We start from the raw sequence: 23,359 nt of genomic DNA on the forward strand, positions 1-23,359 counted from the left end.
CACACACACAGACAGACACAGCTCTGGGCTTAGTGGTTGGGGCCACGCTTATCAGTCAAGAAATCACCCCTGCTCACACTGGCCCTCAGCTGATCCAGCACTTCCCACTTTGTGACAAGTCTGCAAGTTGAAGCTAATTTGTCATGTTTAATATTTTTATTTATTTTTTAATCCCAGGAAGGTGATACAAAAGTGTGAGAATCTGCAATCTCCTCTGATTAAAACAAGAGGTCGTTTTTTTTGTGTTTTTTTGTTTAGGCTCCTTCGTGACATCATTTTGGTTGATAGTGCTGCGTTCAGTCTGGCACTTCCCGTGTGCGTTCGACTGATGAATGCAAATGACGCCTATGGGGTGCTGTCCAAAATGGCCCCGTTGGCTCTCCAAGGATTTGTTAGGGATTAGCAAGGAAAGCTAGTGTGCTGTGGAGAAGTGTCTGTCTGTTTACATCAGCAGTTTGTCGTCTTCTCCCCCGCTGCCAGAGACATCATCAACGGCGAGGAAGGAACTGACGGGGCAGACTTTAAAACAAAAGCAGCTCTCAGCATTAATAAACGATGCAAAGGTCAGAGGTGCGGCGTGCCGGCGAGCTTGTGCAGAGTACAAATATTTTTCATGAAAGCACCATCAAAAAGAGCGTGTAACAGCAAGGGGAAATTCTCTCTGAAAAACCCCGTCTTCAAACGCTCTGTGATGTTCAGTCTTGTTGGCTGCGTGCTCTGATTGAACAGCTGCGACCTTTCCGTGGTCTTATTGGAGATCTTTGATCCCCGCCGTGCCCCGTACATACGGCGCGGTTACCTCGTTGCTTTCAGCGGAAGGAAGCGCGCTGCCATCCATCCACAAAGGGCAACCACACAGCGAAACTCAAAGCCATCGACGAGCTCCGCCGCCATTGTAACTCCACCAGAGATGATGGAGCCACGAAAATTGGATTTCACATCTAAGTGGAAGCGGCTATTGTCAGCAGCAGCCTCGCCAACATGCTCGGTTGTCACGTCAACAAAATGTGAAATGGTTGCGTCAATGCATTGACTCGCACATTTGAGAAATATACTTGGCTTCCCCGGTTTCAGCCGCGCACTCAGGCTCCTCTGTCTCCCTGATTGGGCTCTCTGTCAAACTGAAGAGCCCACAATAGCTAAATGAATAGGTGCTTTGATACTGTATATCAGACTTAGCAACATGATGTGTGCATCCCTTTCCCATAGTTGCTGCCTCAGCAATTGGGCAGCGTTGGCATGCAGGATGGACGAGTACAAGCTTTCTCAGTCATTAGTGCATTTCAAATGTTTTCTTACCTCCAGCTGAGGAGGCCCTGCGGGGCCCTTGTGCCGCCGCCAAGCCAGAAAGCGCTGGGCGATTTGCTGATTAACAATATCGAGCGTTAATAACGTCTAATTTTCTTTCATTAGGGACGTCTCAGCCGCATTTTGCTGCCTCTGCCGCATGTCACTGTTTGATCAAAACAGCATGAAGAATATCACCCTCAACGCTAATTGGTGAAGATGAGGCGTGCTGGCGGTGGGAAGGGACTGCTGGGTAATTGCTGGCCTTAGCTGGATGCAGCTGTAACGTCTGTAGGCAAAGCTCTGAGGACCCCCTTACTCCCACCGCCCAGCAAAAAGGGAAAGTGACATAGATCGCAGTACTAACTTGAAAGGGTTTGATAAAGTATGCATCGATAAATATGGTCGTGCAACGAATCCACAAGGGCTTTTACAGCGCAGCACATGATCTGCAGTTTTTAGAGTTTATTGTACCTTTTAGAGAGGCGAGTTACTGTGTAGGTGTTTTCTATTAATAGAAACTACATGTAATCGCTGTAGGTGGTAAACCATCTGTAGCTTTCAGTAGATTTCAGACCCATCTGTCGGTGATAATCTGCTGGCATTTGTCTCGAGCTGCGTACTAGAACGGATATGAATTTTTTTTTTCCAACATAGGTAGAGCTCCACTCTACTCTAACTGTGCCTAAACAAACCTTTTTGGATTACAGACACTTTACCTGGAAAAAGTGCTCTCATCTTAGTTGAGTGGGGAAAGAAACAGGTCTTTAGACTTTCTGTGAAGTTCTGAGCATTGAATTATTCTTAGTCCCATTCTTGTCATTGTCCACTCATTCATGTGGCTGTTGTCACCAGTATCATGTACGTTATTTAAGCTTAATTCATTGTTTTCAGCCACCGGAGTGCAAAACACTATAACTGTGAATCACAAGCGTTGGACTAAATTAACCAAACACTTAACATCCGTTGACATTGAATGAGTTCACGTATAGGGTTAGTTTGGATTTGTTTAAGTCGGGTTGTACGAAGTTAGTAGTCGGTGTATAGATGGCAGTCAGTTCGCCCTCCGTTTGGAGAAGCTGACAGGAGTACCGGTACGAAAGCTAAGGAATGTACTGCTGTGGATAGGGGCAGTTTAAGTGTAAGCTGTATTTCAAATATTTTCACCGCTTAACCCTCAGGGAGCCCTCTCTGACGCGGAACTGAAGCAGTTCTATCCATTAATGCTCTCTTTAAAACAGTCATTTTAATTTGTGCCATTGTATGACTTAAGAGTAACACGTTAGTCAGAATCTGAACGAGTTACTTAGTTGCTGTGGATTGAAGAAGTGGTAGAGCAGCAATTTCCCTGTTCTGTGGGGTGAAATTACTGTTTTTGTCAATGGTGTCTGGTGGCTTTGAAGAGAGGGATATTACATTAGCGATATTATTAACTGAGGGCGTGCTGACCGCTTTCTACTGCAGGTGAACTTTGTACAACCACACTTCAAAAAATCTAAACAACTAACCCTTTAAAAAGTAGAATGCCCTTCTCTTTCAAGGAGCTTAGGGCTTTAACTTTTAAACAACAGTTTTTCTTCCAAAGTAAAACGTATGTTGTATGAAAGGTCTGTAATTTATATTCTAAAAAAAAGTGATTGTGAATGTAATGCATAATGCAGCAGTGATGTACGTCCTTCTTTCAGCGTGTATTTTGTGTTTAATGCTTTTTTTGGCTCATGAAAGGCAAGGTGAGAAAAAAAGTGAATATCTACTCCGTTATTTGGTGTGTGAAGACGTATTAAATGATGTTAGACGTCCACCTGATCTCGTGATAACACTTCTGAATATTTTAGCAATATGTATGAGGACACAGTCATTTTGTAAGATGAAAATGGAGCATCTGCAGCCGGCAGCCGGCAACCCAGACGCAGGAAACAGGGTGATGGACGACTCGCCAACCCCAGTGCAGTGTATTTATTTATTTTTATTTTTTTAAGTTTAACTTGCAGTTCACTTGAAGTTGGAGAGCATTTTATCCTCTTGGAGTGTTTCATGTGAGTAATATTTAAACTATACAGTTTTACAACCACAAACAAAATTAGGGAAAATTGCTAAACTTCAACTTAATCCTGTGTTTTAGAATTTTGGTTTTCCTATATCCTGCCCAGATAATCAGCTTGTGATCCCTTAAATTTCACCCTGTGACTTCTTGTGGGGGTCATTTCTTGTAATGGCTCATTTCTCATTTGTTTGTCCAAATTGAGCAACAATCTGACCATGTCAAGACTTTGGATTAGGTTTAGATGTAGCTATTGTCAGTTGAATTATATGGTATCCTCACAGTTTATTGAAAATTCTGTGAATGAATAAGTATGGTAAGAGATTTCTACTTATTTATTGTTCGGCTCAGTTGTATCAGAGTTGCCATGTGTCCATCTGTCCCTGCAGTGACCTTTTAACTGACCGCTGCTCCTAATTTCGAATTATTATCAGGACCGTTTGTGTAGTGACTCTGCTGCTTAACAATTCTTCTGCATAAAGTTGTTAATTGTCACACCTACTGAAGCTGACACAAACTGATGAATGGGATTCAGTGTGACGTGCCTGCACAGCTTGCTGTGTAATCAATATTTTGTTTCTCAAAAGTCAAAGTTGTTTCCCGCACCCGCCGCAGTCGCACATCTCGATCAGCCCGGTCCAGCGTGTTTGTGAGAGTCAGCTGTGACCGGCATGCTGAAATGACAGATTGACAAAACGCCAGCCGCTATGCACTCCTCCATTTGCTCTGTGAATAACCGAGCTTTAGGAGGCCTGACTCGACCGGGGTAATATATGCATTAAAACTCTTGCAAAGAAATCACAGGATCCACTAGCGTTGGGAACAGTGGGTTGCCATAGAAATTACAAGTGCTGAAGTTTCCCCTAGCAACAGTGGATTGAAAATAGACTGAATCTGTCCAGCAGGGGCATGGCTGTAGGCAAAAAGAGTGGTTTTAAACAGAGTTATTCTAATGTTTGTAGACTTTTCTTGAGTGTCTTGGATTCACATTAAGTGCGAGGATGTGTAGAAGTGTCTCGAAGATGATCTGTGGTAGCTCAGTGTGTGGTTTTTACTGAACGTTGTGTGTAAGGCATCTTCCAACGTAGTGCACTGTTGTGGTTGTAATAAAAGAGAGTCTCCTGTGACACTGCATTTTATTTAGAGTTGATATTCAGCCTTTGTGTAAGCACCTCTCATAGTGCTCTTGTCCCTCAGCTGTGTCGCTGGTTAAATTGGAATCACTGACATTTCTAGGCCAGCGATATGGGTCATTTGTATTTGCTGCAAAGTCGCAACATCCATTTGTGAGACATCTGCCGCCACTGACCTAAACTGCTCATCCAAGGAAACAGGCACTTAAACAGTGGATCAAGTTGAGAGGCAGTGGGAAAGCTGTGGAAGACTGTTGATAGATGCCATGTTTGAAGTGCGTTACTATTTGTTGTTGTTGTTGTTGTTGTTCCGGTTTAGAGATTGTCCAATCTCAATGTCATGGTACAGATTTGGAGATCAGTGTGAAGGCACAGACATGTATTTTTGTGGCTTTCTAAAATTTTGAATTGCATAATTTCACATAATAGGCCAGTAAAATGCTTGACCGTTGACCACCTCAATTGAGTAATTGTTTGTATGTACAGGCCCAATACAGTTTCCCAGAATCCAACCAACTATCCAAAACCCAAAGATATTCAGTTTGCTATCACATGTGGCAGCAAATCATCTGACTCTTTTGCTTGTATTAATTAATGAACAATTCATCAATTATCAGTTCCAGCTCTAGATGGATCTATGTAAAGTAGAGCTGTAACAATTAGTAGTATAATCAATTAGTAAATCAACAGAAAATGAACTGGCATCTATTGTGATAACGGCTGGCTGGTTTCATCTTCTCAGATCTGCTGCTTCCTTGGTCTCACATTGTGTGAAATTAAGTCATTTTTTTGTTTTAGTTTAAGGCTTTCTCATTTAAACATATCTGAAAAAGCAGGTGTTTCTATAATGCCTATTTCTGGCACCAGCCTTTACCAGCTGACACACCACACACTGCCTGCTGCACTCTGACTGTGGTTTTATGAACACACACAAAAAAAACAACACAACTGCTGTAAGAGATATTGATTTATTGCAACAATAATGAGCAGCGTCACCGGCTGATTCGGCGTCCTGGTTGTTAAAACAGACACTTTCTGTAGCGTTGCTCCTTCTGTAAGTTGCCTGCAGCCACATCTGAACCAATGAGGTAAAGAGGAGCCCCGGATACAGATTCTTCCCCTGCTTAAACCTTTGTCAAGTAATTCAGTCCCTCTTAGGAAAGAGTCGTTAGCTTTCTGAACTAAAGAGCCTTTGCTTGCTCTGCCACGGTTAATGAGAGCCTGTCAGGAAAACATACAATCTAATGATCCCTGCCATCAGTGTCTTATGCTAATGATGTGCTGAGTGTGAATAAAGCACGTGGGCCATGGATTCTGACTTGAGTTATGCATGCATTACTCCTCTGGGGATTACCGTGCACAGGTGTGTCAATTATAGAGGTGTGTTTCATGCAATTAAAGTATTTTATACTGGCAGAATGAATTAATAGTTGCTGCTTGGATGTGGGAGCAACTTTTTAAGAGATCTTTTGATATCATTGGACATTCTGCTGCTGCTGCTGCTGCTGGACATTTTATTTTGCTTTCTACTAGCAGGTGCTTGCTTTTTTTTTCATTACCTATGCAAGAGAGCAGGATGGCAGGCGGCCTCAGTATGAATTCAGCTCAGCCAGCCTCGCACCCTGTGATAGGGAGTTTCACACTGTCAGCCCCGCAGTCACGATCGGCTGGAGAACAGCAACTGCTCGCCTTCGCCCGGACGACCGCACTTGACAGACATCATCCTCTCTGATCTCAGATCAGAGCTCGCATGTAGCAGCTTCCGAGTCGCTGGCAGGCACTCAGTTACTCAGCCAGAGTGGAGAACATTTCTCTGGCACCAAATTGATCCTTTGTCTCATAATCCACCTCCCGTTTTCGTCAGTGCTGAGAGCAAGAAGAGTAGGCGCTAATTAGTTCATAATGTGAAATTTCAAGCTGGACTTTTAAAGAGGGACTCGCTCCCTGTGGCAACCGCCTCTTTCAGTTCCACAGCTTCTGCTGGACATGGCTCCATAAAGACTGCCTAGTGCAGGTGGCACATGAAATATTTCCCCGTGGAAGATTGATGGGAAGTAACATTATAAAGATCTCAGCCAGACGGCAACGGTAAACAGGAAGCTGTCACTCATGGGGACTTTGTTTGTGAACACGGGGATCAAGCTTGACAAAATGTCAGCAAGTAATTAGCATTGTAAACAAAGCTGTGACATGTAATTAAATCCATAGAAAAGAATTTTCACCGTAAAGTAGAGAAATACATCAGAGATGTCAACAATCACGTTCCATCAATCGCTATGATTAGTTCATTAGTATCTAGATTGGGCTCCAGATTTCTGTTTGTTGATTCAAGAAATCAAAGAATTGTAAATGTGTTATCTAAGCGCTTTTCCACTTCTGGGCTAGGTATTCCCACAACTGATGCAACTTGTAATCGATAAATCTTGAGTGATGATTCCCCTTTCCTGCGGTGGAATGAAACACGTCACCTTTTGGATTTGGGCACTCTGATTTGGATCAATCTTTTAATAAAATAAATTCACCCAAATGACCTTGTCTTTAAGGCACAGAGCTTGATGAATTACTCTGCCACTGGTTCCATTTCTGAAGGTGCGTAGGGCTGCTGTACCGAGGTAAAAGTTGCAAACCACGGAAAATAGTAATTTTTCCCAAAATACATCTGTAAACCCTCATTCAAAATTTAAACAATCAGATTCTAGTGTATTACAGATCGAAAATACCCCCTTCTCCGCTTAAATTACCAAGCGTGGATGTTTCAGACTGTAATAATACTCAGTCTTATATTTATGCCATGCTTACACCTTTTATTCTTTATGTAGTGGCACCACTTTTCAAAAATTGTACACAGCCATGCCTCAGCCCAGAGTCATTTTTAGTGGTGCTTGAAAGGTAATAACCACTTACAATATGTGATTGCTTCTGCGGAGTGAAAATATTCTTGACAGCCAGCTAACATAAAGAGTCCTGCGTGCGTGTGTGTTTGTTTGTTTGTTTTTCCAGATTACCCAGGAGCAGTTTATCCTCGCGTCCCAGTCCCTGCACCTCCAGCGACCAGGCTGCGATGCCGTGTACCCAGTGGGTCTGTACGGCTGGAGGAAAAGATGCCTCTATTTCTTTCTGCTGCTGCTCCTGGTCACCATGATAGTGAACCTGGCCCTCACTGTCTGGATCATAAAGGTCATGAATTTCTCAGTGGTGAGTTACAGCATCGTTCAAAATAACTTCTCAATTATTTATAAGTTATTAAATATCGTTAATTCTGAGACAACAATTGTTTAAGCTGTACCCAGTTTATGAGTGACTTATTGTTCTTGACAACTAGTCTTTCCTGGAAAAAGCTCCACTGTAGGACTGAATTAATGTCAGAAAAGTGCAAAATATGCCCACTGAAAGTTCCCAAAGCCGAAGGAAATGTCTTCAAATTGCTCATTTGGTTTTACTAACCATCTAAAACCCAAATATATTCAATTTAAAAGAGAGAGAGAGAAACAGCAAGTCCTTGTGTAGCTTGTGACTTCTGCTTGATACATGATTTCCAGTGTGAACATTTAGGAGGATTTAGTGGCATAAATGGAATATAATATTCATATTACTTACATATACATATACATTTATATCTGCAGATGTCGCGGGTTGCATGTTCCATGGAGTCTGCTATATTAAACCGCCATGTTAGTACAATAGCCCAGAAGGGACAAACCAAACACTGGCTCTAGATAGGGCTTCTGCTTTACGTGTGTGAAGTGAGGAAGTTGCAATCTGCAATTACACCGCTAGATGCCACTAAATCCTAGATACCGGAGCTTTTAAACCCTTAGTTAATTATCTTTTAGGTTAAATAAAAGAACAATTGGGTAGTAAGCATGGGAAGCAGTAGCTTGTATGGCTACATGAAGAAAAGTGCACACCCTACAGAAAATCCAGAGAAAATGATATCCACAATTATATTGACAAGTGAAATAAACACAGTAGAGGCTGCCTCGCACCAACGATGGAAAAAAAGATACATTTTTAAAGAGATTTTCGGTGGGTAATATTATGACGCATAATGATTAGTTTGGTAATTCTGACTAAAGTCTTAACAGACACATCAAAAAGGCTTATAGACTGCTCTTACGTAACATTTATTAAAATACAATCATAAGCTCAGAAATTAAATGTGGAAATGTGTTTGGAGATCAGAAAATTAAAAACGTAAGTACTTGGCATCAAGTGCACAGCAAGGCTTAATATCAAATGAGATGCTACGAGAGGAAAACAATTAGTCTCATACTGTGTTTTCAGAAAATTTAACATGGATTTCAAATATAAATAGAATGATGAATATGATGCTGAATTGCAGATAATGTACAGCATTTAATATCAATACTGCTTAAATAATGATTGTCAGTCTACTACTTTGCATAGTTTACGGTTAAGGAACGAGTTTTACAATAAGTTGGTCAAGTATAGTTTTTCTTTCTTTCTGTCTTTTGTTCTTTATTTTGACCTTAATACAAAAAGCCTTAGTGGAGGAATTTATTCATGCGGCCCAATTTGAAATGTGTCAAAGGCACCATCTCTCATGCTGTGTGCTTTGTCTAATCTGGATTTGATAAAGAATTAGAAAAAACTTGGCAGCGGGACCGGCTGACACAGAATGTGTTCATCTCAAACGAAAACCAAACAGGCAGATGCTGCGAGCTCCTGTGACATTTCCAGGGACAATGCACACAATTTACCATTTTGTCAACAAACTCACGATGGCAGCATCCCCCCTCTGTGACGGATGCGTCCCCTGACTATTGCTATCACTCCTCTACTCCTTCTCCTCCCATCAATCTGTGTCATGAGTAAAAGACCTTATCAGTGCTGTTGGTGTCGCTCCAGAAAATGTACTCCACTGCTCCCCATCTCTCAGGACTCAGCAGCTCAATAAGAAAACACCAGCCGAACTACACCCCGCTGTGTTGGTATTATAAACACTGGCATGAGAACATTGTCTCCTAGTTTTAAAGTCTCCACTCTGTTCCAAAAAAGCTGCCACAATTGGTATATGATCAACTGTCTGACATCACACACAAAGCCTGATGACAGCTACTGCCCAAAAGCCTCAGTGTCAACAATAAAGTTGTCCCAAAACTGCAAGAGCTACAACACCACTTGTTACGATTATGAGGAAGCACTTGGGCTAACCACGTTGGAATAATTCACGATCCATCCCAAATCAGAACAAGGGTTGTTTTTCTTCTTCTTCTTCTCATTCTTCCGACATTGCATAAATGCCCCTAATGGCCACATAAAAAAGCTGGACCCAGGGTTCAACCCCAGGGTTTCTCCCCAGTGTTATTTTCAAGGATATTTTCTCCGACTTTAGAAAGCTAGTCCACAGCCACAAAAAATGTTTTTACAGACTCTTAACTAGTAAACTGACATTTTATGTGTAAAATCTGTTACTTTCAAGTTCACGGACAAATTTAAGTCCTTAAAAAAAGAAAGATCACAGTACAAACAAATTGTTTATGTCCTTCAAAATTCGTAGGATTTTCCAATAGCATGTGAAAGAATAAAGTGACCACATAATCACTCAGCATTAATAAACATGGGATGCTTATTTATATGCTTTACATGCTGCTAATTCATGCTCAAAAACCATACATGTGGTACATGATAATTTCCTGTCATATATTTCACAAGCACACCTGGATGTTTGCATGTAAAGATGTGTCATTCCTTCTTGACTTTTTCATTGATTGGACAAATCTATCACATGGGCTGTTGTACTACTAGTATCACCAAAAAAAATCCCAAACTCCTGCCTGCTTGTTAAGGACAAAAGTGTAACCTTGGGCGATATCTCTGCAGTTTTACTAAAGCAAAATCTTCCATTTGTAATTTTTCCACCTCAGAAACATTGCCTGTATCTGTTCGTTTATTTCTTTCACTGATGCTGAATAACTCTCCAGGCCTTCAGTGCGTCACGACTGGACTGTTGTAACGCCCTCCTGTTTGTCCTGCCTCACACCCACTCGTCTGACTGACTTCAGCTTTTAGCAAACTCTCCACACCCACAGCATCACCTCCACTTCAGCACAGCAGTGACTTTAACGTCTGGCTGCTGACATACAAAGAACTCCACACTGCTCCACCCACCTCCTCCGCTCCTCTGACTTTGTCCTGCTGTCTGTCCCCAGTCCTGGCTCTCTACCATGTATGATGGAGCTCTCGTCGCTGTACTCCGCCTCCATAATTCACTATCTCCATCCATTTGTGCTGCTAGCACTATGGACTATTTCAACGCGTCCCTCAGGGCCCATCTGTTCACACACATCCTTAAAAAGCTGGCCTCAAACTTCACTTTGCTCATTGTGGTGTGGCAAGGCATAACCTTGTCCAATTTATACAGAATTATCTGCCAGCAGAATCAGGTCCTGAATAATTTAAATGTAAGGTGAAAAATATGCAGTGAAGTTGCAGAATCATGTTCCATTTTATATTCTTTCAATATTTCCTGTTGAAAGAGTACAGTGAGGGTTCATATGTAAACCAGTAGGCTATTGAGAGCAAGGCAGTCTGATCTTAAAGTACCATCTGAAAGGATTGTTGAAAAGTTGGGATGACTTTGATTGGTTGGAGTTTTCAGTTACACACACACACTAGAGCAGCATGAGGTCCCTTCCAGGAAGGTAAGGGGATATTTTAATATTTATGGACCTTTCTTCATGGCGGATGTTTTGACTTGTCATAGCAAGAAAGTAGCAGAGGTGAAACAAATATCGTTAACAATGGCTCAGTTCCATAAAGTGTCCCGGTGAGCCAGCATTGCACAATAAAACTGGCTCACCTCAATGGAGTGCAGTTATTTTTAGTGTTACCAATTACAACTGAGCTTACAGGTGCAGTGTGTAACATTTTGGAGGATCTATTGGCAGAAATGGAATGTAATATTCACAGGAATGTTTTCATTAGTGTATAATCACCTGAATATAAGAATTGTTTTGTTTTGAAATGACCGTTCAATCTGAAAATTCAACGCCACTAAATCCTACACAATCCTGGTCCTTTTTTAAATTGGCTTAAAAGTAAAGTAAAAGTCAACACAGACTTGATGTTCACTGTGACAGATTACATAATTACCAATGACAGTATAAGTAGTAAAAATACACCAAAAGCTTCAGCTTGTGTTGTGAAAAAATGGGTAAGTATACATGGTTTGTTGTAAAGGACACCTGAAAACACACTGGTATTGTCCTTCATTGCTTATAGTCTGATCCAACTTTTTTTCCCAAAATGAATTCTGATACCTCAACTCAAGTACCGATCCAATATGGTTGCTCTCTGTTTTTTATGTCAGTGGGATCATTTCATGTTTGGTATGAGGCGAGGGTTTGCAAAATATAATGACATTGACAAGAAAACTGTGGACTGTTGGTTGATAGCAGTCAGCTAAATAAGATTTGCATCGACCTTGATATCTATCTTGATCTTGATATCTTTATTATTCTTACATTTAGACCTTTTGTATGTATGCTCAAAGAAATGTATTAAAACTCCAACAGCAACTACTACCACGAATAATTCTTAAAATAATGTAAACCGTACTAAACCAACTCGTGTAAATCTGCACAACCATTTGATACTTTCTTCTGTTATTTTCATGAGTCTCCTCAACACTCACATCCGCAGCTGCCACATTAGCCTGGTTCTCCTCAGTCTGCCTCCCACTGCATGCAGCCTGTCACCCTGACACCACTGAGTGTATGTGGCATTGTCACCTCGATGTCATGTCCTACTTCTTCGCTGTCACTCAGCGCCACTACCCGTCTACCGGCCCGTCTGGCACGCAGAAGCTACTGCTCTTCCTAATGCAGTTCAGACACAAGCAGGATTCAATTTTTTATGCATTTGGGAAACTATAATCCTTTTTGAATGAAGGAAATCAGGAGAAATCCGCACTGCTCATCACAACATCGCTAATAATCGTGATTATGTTCCAGGGTGGAATGGGAAACCTTCAGTTGAGCGAGGATGGTATTCGCCTGGAGGGGATCTCTGAGTTTCTCCTGCCTCTCTACGTGAATGAGATCCAGTCCAGAAGGGTAAGTTGCTCCCTTTGCTCTTCTCAACAACTTCAACTGGCCTATTGATCAATACTCTTTAGCACTGATGAACTAGGAATAACTACCACTGACAGAAATGCGTGTGAAAAGCTCTCACATGGAAAGCTGCAAAGCTGCAGACAGGCTGGTATTGATCTCCCAGTGTTGAGGAAATTATGATCAATTCATTAACAACAAAGGCCAACTTCCCTCTGAGCTCTGGCTTGACGGTACTTTGATGTTACCTTATGTTTGTGCCTGGATAGGAGAGATTACACTATTTCTCTCTCTGTCCTGTGCTCCTCTACTCCTCCTCCTCCTCCTCCTCATTTCCTGTCATCCTCCAACAGTGCACTATCAGGGCCTCCCATCGGCAGGAGATGGGTAATAGGCTGCCTCGCGGCTCCTCTCAAGCCACATACGACCCAACAGGAGATTACAGGCGATTACAGAGGGACCAGAGTCCCCCCGCTGGATTTCCAATCAAGCCCACGCGATAAATTCCCCTCTTCCACTTCCTCCCTCCCCTTTCTTTTCTTTGATGTTCAGTAGATTAACCAACACAGCTCCAGTAGAAAGTTGATCCAAATTTCCTTCTCCCACACGAATCACAGACGCTCAGTTGGATCATCCCCTTTTTCAGTGATTAGGCATGGTGCAGAAAGCAATTTCAAGCACTGGAAGCTGGGGTTCCATGTAAATTTGATTTTTTTGAGGGACGTCGATGGAGGAAGTGGCTCGATAGTGGGTACAATTTGCCACAGCGGATTGAGAAACAACTCGGAATTGCCCACTCTTGCCCTTTGATGTTTTAGTTGGAGCTAAATGCTGATTTAAATATAACAGTCACATGCTTAGCAATAGCAAACGCCTCAAGGCCATAGCAGACGCCCAAGCCGAACATTGGACAAAGCCAATATTTCATTCCCCGGTGCAATACCACCTGCAGACATTTTTACTGTCTTGTTTTACAGACATGCTGTGCAGTGGCCCCCTTATCTACCGGTACCAGAGATATTTGCAGGACAAAAATCTCTGTGGGTCACTCAATATTTCTCACCTGAGGAAATATGTCAAGCACTGCGAGAGCGGGGATTATGGTTATCCAATGAGTTTACACCACGGTGCACAGTGCTGTTCTTCAGTCAGATAACCACCATTGATCAATAAGCCATTACCACAAACAGCAGTGACCTCTGTAGTGCCACAGATATCTTAAAGTTAAATATAGTATGATTTTGTTTTTATGTTCACGTCCAATCTGCTGTTGAGGCTGAACTCAAAGTAGCTTTAGTTTTACTTCTCATGGATCAATTGGTGCTTTGAATCTTTCCTCGTCAATGACTGAAGCCATAATCTGTGAATACCAAGTGGAAATCGCTCTCTGAGTGTTTCTGGCAGGAACTCTTGATAGCTGGCAGCAAATTACAGGCTAAGTAGCCCCTTAAACCAGCGGTCTCTAAATGAGAGCTGGTAACTTTGCACATACGGTTTACACTGCTTGCAATCATTGCCAGACTCAAAAGAAACGTGCATACAACAAATGTGTCCTGTTTTGCAGATACTTTTACAGGTCAAAATATATAATTATGCAGATTCTGTCTGATACAGGCAGCGCCCCCAAAGAAGCTCATTTAAGAACAGTGGAACACTTAGTCAACTTGTGCAATCGCATTATTTAGTTGATATTTGGAGGCTTCTGTACCCTACAAAAAAAGCATAAACCAGGCCACTCTTTATTTGTGCTGCCTTTTCTTTTGTGGTGCACATGTTTTTATGTATGTCTAATTTGCATTCTATATTACAGACCAATATTGTATTTATATTTGGCAATAATTCTGTATTTTCTGTTCAATACAACTTTATATATCGCAACAGGGAGCAATTGTAGGCAGCAGTTCATCAACCAGGTCAACAAATGCACACACAATAAAGAGGGGAACAAAGAAAAGACCGAATCACAAAGCTAAAATCTGTTCTGAGGGCACCTGTGGACAAAAGTGCAAGTTTTTCCACCCACTCGTTTTATTGATTTCCATGGAATCTGACTGAATCAAAGCCAGTAGCAGGCATTAATGACTATATAGAAATAGCCAATCTTCTCACTAATGGTATGGTGTGCTTATGTAGGTCATGTAGAGGCATTAGTATTAAATTGAGACTTTCATAACAGTTAAAAGCGCCTTGTAGTAAGTTAAGTAAAGCTATGTAGTGAAATTCTATTGAAATTTGTCTCATTTCTCATTTTATAACATTGTGTTTAGCATGTTTCAGCTAATTACATTAATAATTACAATAACATTACTGCTTTGTTTTCACAGTCACAGTTGAGATATTTAGTGGCTAAAAAACCTGATTATTTCATTCAGTAGTTGATAGAGACTAAAATAGACTTGAAAAGAGAATGAACATTGGACTTAAAATTACAAAGTTTCATATCAATGTAAATAGACTGTTTGCTAACAAGTTTGTCTCTGTTAATAATATAAGGTGATAGTATGTCAACGTGTTTACAACGTGGTGCGCTGCTACCTAATATAACAGAGTTTTCAAATTATATTGCCCACCCCTACCCTGTACTATATACTGGATTATATAATTTATGTATTTTCCAAACTATCGTGGCAAAGTACAGGCTCTAGTGCTTTAGTGTTGATGCTTCACATTTCCTGCCTGCTGTGCATCCCAGAGTGTGAACCCAGGCGGTCACAACTGCCTCTCCAAACTTCTGATTTGGTAACAGTGTGCCTCTGGCAGGTGAAATTTCAAGTGCAGAGTTGATTTCAAACACTTAAAAATTAGAGCCCCATTGTTGCTTACACTTGTGAAATGATGGGCATTGTGTGGCACTCCTGCTTGAAAGTTCAAGTGTAAATTGGACGACAGACACTCAATGTTATGATTGTTTGAATATGTGTGACTAATGTTGGTCTCTTTTTACAGCAGCTTTCAGTTATTCCTCTGCTGAGCTGTCTGTCAAATCTGACAGGCAGATGGATGGATGGAATATTCCGGATATTATTTTTCTTCGCCCTGGGGGCTTCCCCTATGCATGTCTGTCAGTCCATCTATCCATCCATTCATCCATCCGTCTGTCAGCTTTTACAGATGGTACAGCATGCACAAACACACTTTAATTTAATGGCAAAAAGAGGCCAATCATGGGGCCCATAAAAAAGATTCAACGGAACAAACTTAATATCAAATGTTTGAAATCCAGCTTACACATAAAATTTCAAGGAGATAATTTCCACATGACAGCTCCACCTACACCTGTGACAGCCACAATACTACTATAATTTCAGGCTTGTGAAATCAGTTCGACACTTGAAATTTCACCCGTCTGAAAGCAACAAAGCGGGTATAATTTCAGGCTTAAAATCTGTGTCCAACTTGAAGTTATTATGAATGCAATGTTCCTCTGGCAGGTAAAATTTCAAGTGTTTCTGAAACTAAATGTTTGGGCAGGCATTTCTTTACCCACTTTCACTTTTCTTCCACAGAAACTTCAAACAGGGTGGATCAAGTAATGCTTATTCAATGACAAATATGTTGTTTTTGAGCCTTTAGTGAGGCTGTAGAACGTTTTGGTTTCTGGCAACAGTGGAGTAATGGCTATTTATTGGTCAAAAAATTTTTACATTTCTATCCACCTAGATATGTCACTACACTAACTACTGTTCAGTTTTGTATTTGTATTTGTATTTGTATTTGCATTCCAGCTTTCAACTTTTTACTGTCATTTTGTCTATTTTCAAGTTTTATTTTTACCACTAAGTGTTGTTTTTTTAACACAGACTATGTTTCTGTTTTGTTCAAGAGTAAAATGCAAGAGAAATTGTTTCTTTTTGCAAAAGTCATATTTTACTCGCTAATGCATTGTTTTGATTTCTGGTAGATTTTCTGCAAACATTTGAACAATGCACAAATGAGGCATGGGTCTTGGGTAGAGTGATTTGTCTTAGAATAGCTTCTGTTCACATGCATTAGGGTAATCATGTCTGCTGCTACATTAGGGCAACAGAGGTAAAATTAGATTCGATGAGTAGCAGTGATATATATTTAGGAGAGTGGTCAGTCCACTCAGATTTGTTGTTTTTAGTGTTTTCTAAATTGATGTATTTAGTGAATTCTAGTCATGGACCACTGAGAATTTTATTGATGTTAATAATTACGGGAGCTGATTTGACTGATTAGTTCCTCCTCTCTGCTTGAATGTGTTCAGAGAAAGAAAATCAGCGACTCAAGTGTTCAGCCTGAAGCCTTTGAAGTGTACTGTATCTGGACATGTGCCCAGTTACTATCTGTTGCTTTATTAAAGAACATAAGGGGGCTTCAGCTTTGCTTTTGTATGGAGTAGATATGTTTTGGGGGAGCTCGACCTCAACTTCACCTTTTACCTCACCAAAAAGAGATTACATTTCATTTCCCTGTGTCTGAAATTACTTATACAGGCGCTGCTCAGAGGCAGAGCGGGTCGTCCACTAATCGGAAAGCTTGTTGGTTCGATCCCCGGCTCCTCCCGCCACGTGTCGAAGTGTCCTTAAGCAAGACACTAAACCCCAAATTGTTCCAGATGCTTTGCATCGGTGTGTGAATGTGTATGAATGCATTAGTTCCTGTTCGATAGGCTTTGCCATCACTGAGTGAATGTGTTTGTAGTGTAAAAGAGCTTTGAGTGGTCAGAAGACTGGATAGGCACTATACAAGTACAGGTCCATTTACCATTTATAATGTTCTAAAAATAAACAAATAAAAAACAGATAAAGGAAAGAGACAAGAAAGAAGAAAACTCCAGTGAGAACTAGAAACTAAATCTAATGCTGCTAGTGCCCTGATTCCAGCTACCAACGAGGATGTCCTGGCAGCGATAAACATGCTGAACAGCACAGTCGACAAGAGGTTCACTGAGCTTAATGGGTCCTCGAGCCTTAAATCGGCTCTATCTGATGTCAGTGAGCAGGTGTCTTCAACTTGAATGCACATCTACATTACGACGGGTGTTCATCTATCCCTATCTCACTTTGGCTACCATGAAGAAACCTCCACGAAACACACCTTAGGAAAACAGCAGCAAAAGTGCTATGTCCTTCATGGGCATCCTAGGTCCACCAGTCGAACTTGAGCACAAAATTTACTTTAGATTCTGTCTGAGACAGGCAGCACCCCCAAAGAAGCTAATTTAAGAACAATGGAACACTTGTGTAATTGCATTATTTAGTTGATATTTGGAGGCTTCTGCAGCCTACAAAAAAAGCATAAACCAGGTTGACTTAATAACATGACTGCTTTATGGTCCTCATGGTACTGTACTGACGAACCCTGAAAAAATACTTTTTTGCAGATTTTTATGAAAATGTCATCAATAATAATCACAGAGCAAACCGGATCTTGAAGCCATGGAAAATTGTTACCCAAGCACTCAGTAGATTCAATTAATGTATAAATAGTGAAGTTTGTTGTGATGTTGAGATTTGCATGAGATAAAAAAGTAATCTCCTACAATAATAAAGCCCTCGCTCCCCTTTTCTTTTTTTAGTTATCATGAACCATTGGCCGCTAGCATCAAACAGAAGCCTCTAATATCTCCCATTGACGTCGTTATATGCTGATGACATGCCATTTTCTACATTGGTTAATGTGATATATTTACAATTCATTTTTTTTTTAAATAGCCTACAATAACTTAACTTATATCTTTGCGTAGTCCTAACAAAAAATCCCCATGATCTCCTATGAATGAATTGGCATAACAAAATAGCAAGTTAAGTGTAACACTGGAAAACCCTTCCAATCTCTCTGGTTGGGAAGATCAACACAATAAAGATGTTGGGGCTGCAGCACTTTTTCCATCTCTTTGAGTCAATTCAATGTTTTATTGCTGAGTCTTATTTGGAGCTATAAAGCCTTCAGAATTTCTGGAAAAAAAACACTTCTTAAACCCAAAGGATGCAGGTGGGTTTACCTAAACTTTTAAATGTATTATTGGGCTGCCCACTTATAAATTCCTGCAAGGTGGGTAAAAAGGTTTTCTTTCTACCACAGACTCCTGCGCAGCATGGTTACTCATAGAACAGTTGCTTTGCAAAAAGCTCTTCTCAACAGCCTCACTACAGTTAAAAAGTCATATTTTTAGTAACGGCTTTGTAGTTGTACTTTTGTAGTATTATAAACATCTAAAAGCAGATAAAACGGTACAGTAAGGCTCCAAAAAATCTGTGGACACATCATTCCTCATTCCACTTGGAAACAGAAATATCTGTAAAATAGGTGATCAATGGGACCTTTGCCCCTTTTTTACTGTAAAATTAGCTTGACTGTGGTTATTACCTAGGATGTACCGTTTTATTGGATTGAAATGGCCAATAAAGAATTGTCCAGTTTTGATTATCTTAACATTTAACTCTTGATAGTTGTATATTCAAATTATTCTCTTGCTGTTGACACTAGCATTGCAATTTTAAATTAAGTAAAAACCATGAAATTGCATCTTTGCTGTGAATTTTGTTCTCTGCTTCAGTCTGAAAAACAATGTGGTATGAGGCAACACATTGCCCAGATACAGTTTATCAAATCTCAGCTGTTCAGACTGTTGGCTCTCGTTATTTTCCCCAAGGACCCTAAATGATCTATAAATAGCATGAGATGCAGGTGTATTTTTATTGGGGTGAAACTTTCGCCTCACTGAGTCTCACCTACTTGCACTGGAGATGCACAACAAAAATGATTGTAAGCACCAGTTCTGAATTCAAGTCTGCAGATGAGGGCTAAAGCCATCCACTTGTTTAACTCTCACAGTTTAAAATCAAAGCTTTTTGCAGCAGCAGCAGTGCCTCATAGATCTGAACATCCTTCAAACCCAGTTTGCTAGAACCAATTTAATTTGGCTAACAGTATTACACTGAAATACAGGGGCCTTTTAATATGCGAAATGTTAAATATGCCTGAAAACATGTTCCAAAACAGCCTATACCCTGCATGCAAAGAGCCTTCCTGCAAGATTTGATATTTGAATGAGGAAATTAAGACTTAATAGGCGTACCTTTTCAACTTATGACATGTTTTCTTCATTATATTTACTTATTCGGCTTAGTATGCAAATTGGCCTCAAGCACAACAATCAAATATAATTAAAATTTAAATATATTTATGCAAATATTTGTTTCGGATTACAGTTAAACCCTGAGCTCTTTATCTATGCTTTAAAGGTCTGCATTTTATTTAACACTCAGAAAGATATTTGCATCACATGAGGTTGCTTTGTTTCAACTAGTTCATCGAAGCAGTGCGCTGTGCTCTTACTTTCAGCTATGATGTTATTCATTGTATGCAGGGAAGCATCCTTTGCCTTACAGCAGCCATGGTAATTTTTCAGTCTGACGGGGCCCACTGCACCTTCAACAACAGGCTCCATTTATGTGCATTCACTCTGATCTGCACTTGACCTTCCTCAACAGGCGCAGTGACTAAAAAGCCTTTTATGTGATCCCAAAGAAGTGTTGAGGAGAGCAGGAGCGTCTCAGTCATGGCCCCCCAGGAAACAGTTTAAGACCTATAAAGTCTTTAAAGGGATACTTCAAATCAAGAACTAAAATTTTCTTCATGATGCTGTGCTTTCTGGCGAACCTCCATTCATGATGCACATTTCTATTGGGGAGGAGCAAGCAGGGAATGAAAATGAACCGACTGACCTCTGCAAAGTTACATGCCGCACAAACTTGAGCTGATCTGCTACAATTTAACGCCTCTTTTGGGAGAGCATGAAGTTAATCAAACCTATTAGAATGCATCACAGCATAATTATTAGCTCAAATGTGAAACTATGACTAAATGGATAACAAATGTCACTTTTAATTACAAATAATCCAACCGTAAGAAACATTAACATGAACTGAACATTGTGAGATATAAGGGGGTTGGGAGTTCAAATCAACAGCTGCGTGCACCATCAGTGGGTTAGCTGTGCGCTTTTGTGCTGAGTTAAAAAATGTTTTATACATTATCATTAATCATTATCATTGATACTTTTATTTTTACAATAGGTCAAATGACTGTAATGTGAAAGGGGTTATTCGTGGTAATGAACCCACAGAGAATTGTCACCCCTCAGTTCTACAGTGCATTTTAGCATCTTTCAGCTCATTGTTTTGGATTTACAGTTTGCAACTTTACTGTTTGGTTTACTTCTCACCTTTCTCATCAGTATAGCTTTCTGACACAGAATGCAGCTGTTTTCAGTACCAACATAAAAACTGATGAACCAGTTGTATGCAACAAACACCATTCAGTAATAGTGGAGCATTTAACAGCCAAAAAAATTATATATGTACCAAAACAGAGCTAAAAGCTAAAAAAATATTGAACTTTTATCAGGCGGCCTCGACTCTAAATAAATGATAATCTTGCATCGCATCTGCCAGATGTGTAAATATGCAGTTATTAGCTAACAAGTTTTTCCATATTAACTTCATGAGGTGACAATATGTCAGTGTTATGCCAGTTTTGTTATGTCAGCCCACAATTTGCATTAACATACTGTCATGTTATCAACCAAGAGTGCAAGTGGTCACTATGTCGCCAAGCTTTCAGCACCACTCTTGTCATAAGAATAAACTAATTCCCACCACATTACACAGTTAAATTAGAGCGTATACTCACATTATATACAACAAAGCTACAGCACATCTAACGTTTGGTCAAGCAGATATGATCCAAAAACATCAAGGAGCAGTACTCTCAGCAGCTGCATTTTCACAGTTACTGATGCTATGTACACAAACACTGCTGTAAGCCTCTCACTCATGCATACATACATGAACCCTTAGAGTATGGTGGATTTACTGGGTACCTCACTGCATCCACAGCCTACTAGAATCTCGACAAAACAAAGAGAAAACCGTTTGCATGAAGCGCAAGCCTTTTCAGCATGCACGCAGTGACACACGTGTGCCATCATTCAAATGTCAAAGAGCCATAAACTTGCAAAATGCAAAACTGCCAGAAAGTAGAAAAGGTCCAGAGTTAAAATGTCTGCAGTGAAGAAAGGACACACGTACCCCTGTCAGTGATGGAAAATACACATTTTCAGCTCAACCACCCTGCCACTCCCTTCTCCTCAGACTCTACCTACACTTCATTACTCATCCTTGGATAATTTAGTTTTAATTCGTTCTGTTTTAGTCTTAATGTGGTTTAATTCAGTGGTTTATATCTAGGAAATATTTACTTGGGAAGGGTTTTTTACATTACAATACAACCTTCTTTGCATTGACGTAGGTACACAATTATTATCAAATGTACCTATTTTGATGGGGCTTGTAAAATCGAAATGGATTGGCATATTGACATTTCTTTAACAACTTAAGATCAGCAGAGCCTGCAGGTGATGCTGACACAAACAAGATTTTACATTTTAAAGCAGAAGATCAATAGAAGAAAGATGCAGATGACTTAAGAGATTAAAATGATTCTAAAATGACTCTAAACCAAGCTGCTTTCAAGATAATTGATATAAGGTAAACTTGATTGTTACAGCGCCACCTTAAGGTCAATGAGTGTCAATTTATGTGCCTGAGAAGTAGGTGAATTTGCAACCCACTTGCCAATTTTGGTGACTTTTGGTCTTGTGGTTTTTGCTGTATGAGCTGTTTAAATAAGCCAGTGGGATCATGACAAAGAAAATAATTTACATAGCTAAGGTTCTCCCTCCTATTAAAGGGATCCCAATATCAGATTTAAGATCCAAATAACATATTTCTTCTCTTTTATTCTTTCGCCCTCTCTGTCTTTCTTCTTCCCCATTCATGCTTCCCTTAGGACAGCTTGTTGGTCTTGCGATCAGAAAAGAACGTAACGATGAACGTCAGGAACGACCAAGGCCAGCTGACCGGGCAGCTCACAGTGGGTGAGTCTTTAGTTTTTACTACTGTAAACATTCATTGGGAAGCTATTTCATTTGGGATAATAAATCGCCACTTGCCTTCAACAGCTGATGGGAGACACCTACTGTGTACCGTTACGTAATTTTGTGGCCTAACGTTAGTTTAAACTGCAGTTTAACAGTTTTTTTGCCCTTGTGTCACTTAAAGTTATGTGTCACTGGTTTATTTACACTTGGATTCCTCCTTTATTTCTCTTTCCACGAACAACTTATTTAAAAGTGATCTTAGATTCATCTGGCCCTGGCTGTAAATTGCCTGATCAATCTTATTTTGTTAATGACTTCAATCAAGATTAGCGCAACAATTCATCTTTAAACTCTCTTTAATCGTCTCAGTGCCTTTAAAAAAATACTTTTTTTTTCAGACACTAACCTTTGATGCACTTATTGAAAGGACAATGGATTATTCTTATTATCATCAAGTTTAACCATCAGTCAGTCCAAATTACCAAAGTCATTTACATGATTAATGACCACTGGAAAGCAAATGACCTGCTTATTAACATTAATAGCTATTGATCTTAGCCAACATAAGTTGAGAGTTGATGCTGATTTGACAAGACTGGTGATATGACACTTTTTGGTCACGCTTGACCTTCCTCTGAAAATTAGTGCCTGCTTTTGTAGAAACTGCATTTTGTCTGGAATGAGATGAAACTTGGCGAGAATAATTAAATTCCCCAGCCGTCGCAGCCCGTGGATTAATGGAAGAGAGAGGAGGGGAGCACGAGAAAGGGAGACGTTAAAAGTTTCTGCATGCACATCTGGAAAAACACCAAAGTCTGGAGAACGGGAATTAATATTCCTCACCAGCGGAACAGATTACTGATTTGTCTTCATCCATTGTAAAAGCACGGCTGATCCAGCTTTGTTAGGCGCC

The 23,359-nt window shown here is 40.3% G+C and overlaps 1 protein-coding gene across 1 annotated transcript in view; it reads left to right on the plus strand.

The window, feature by feature from the left end:
• The window catches only part of LOC118338165 (zeta-sarcoglycan-like), a 36,050-nt gene that overhangs the window by 1,076 nt on the left and 11,615 nt on the right, over positions 1–23,359 (plus strand). Inside the window, exons 2-4 of the mRNA XM_035675409.1 lie at positions 7,462–7,656; positions 12,438–12,539; positions 22,356–22,443. Of these exons, the coding sequence (XP_035531302.1) occupies positions 7,462–7,656; positions 12,438–12,539; positions 22,356–22,443 (385 nt within the window). The remainder of the gene's footprint in view (positions 1–7,461; positions 7,657–12,437; positions 12,540–22,355; positions 22,444–23,359) is intronic.

Source organism: Morone saxatilis, unplaced genomic scaffold (genome assembly GCF_004916995.1).
Source record: "Morone saxatilis isolate NCDOM2014 unplaced genomic scaffold, NCSU_SB_2.0 Contig4, whole genome shotgun sequence".
NCBI classification, from domain to species: Eukaryota; Metazoa; Chordata; class Actinopteri; family Moronidae; genus Morone; species Morone saxatilis.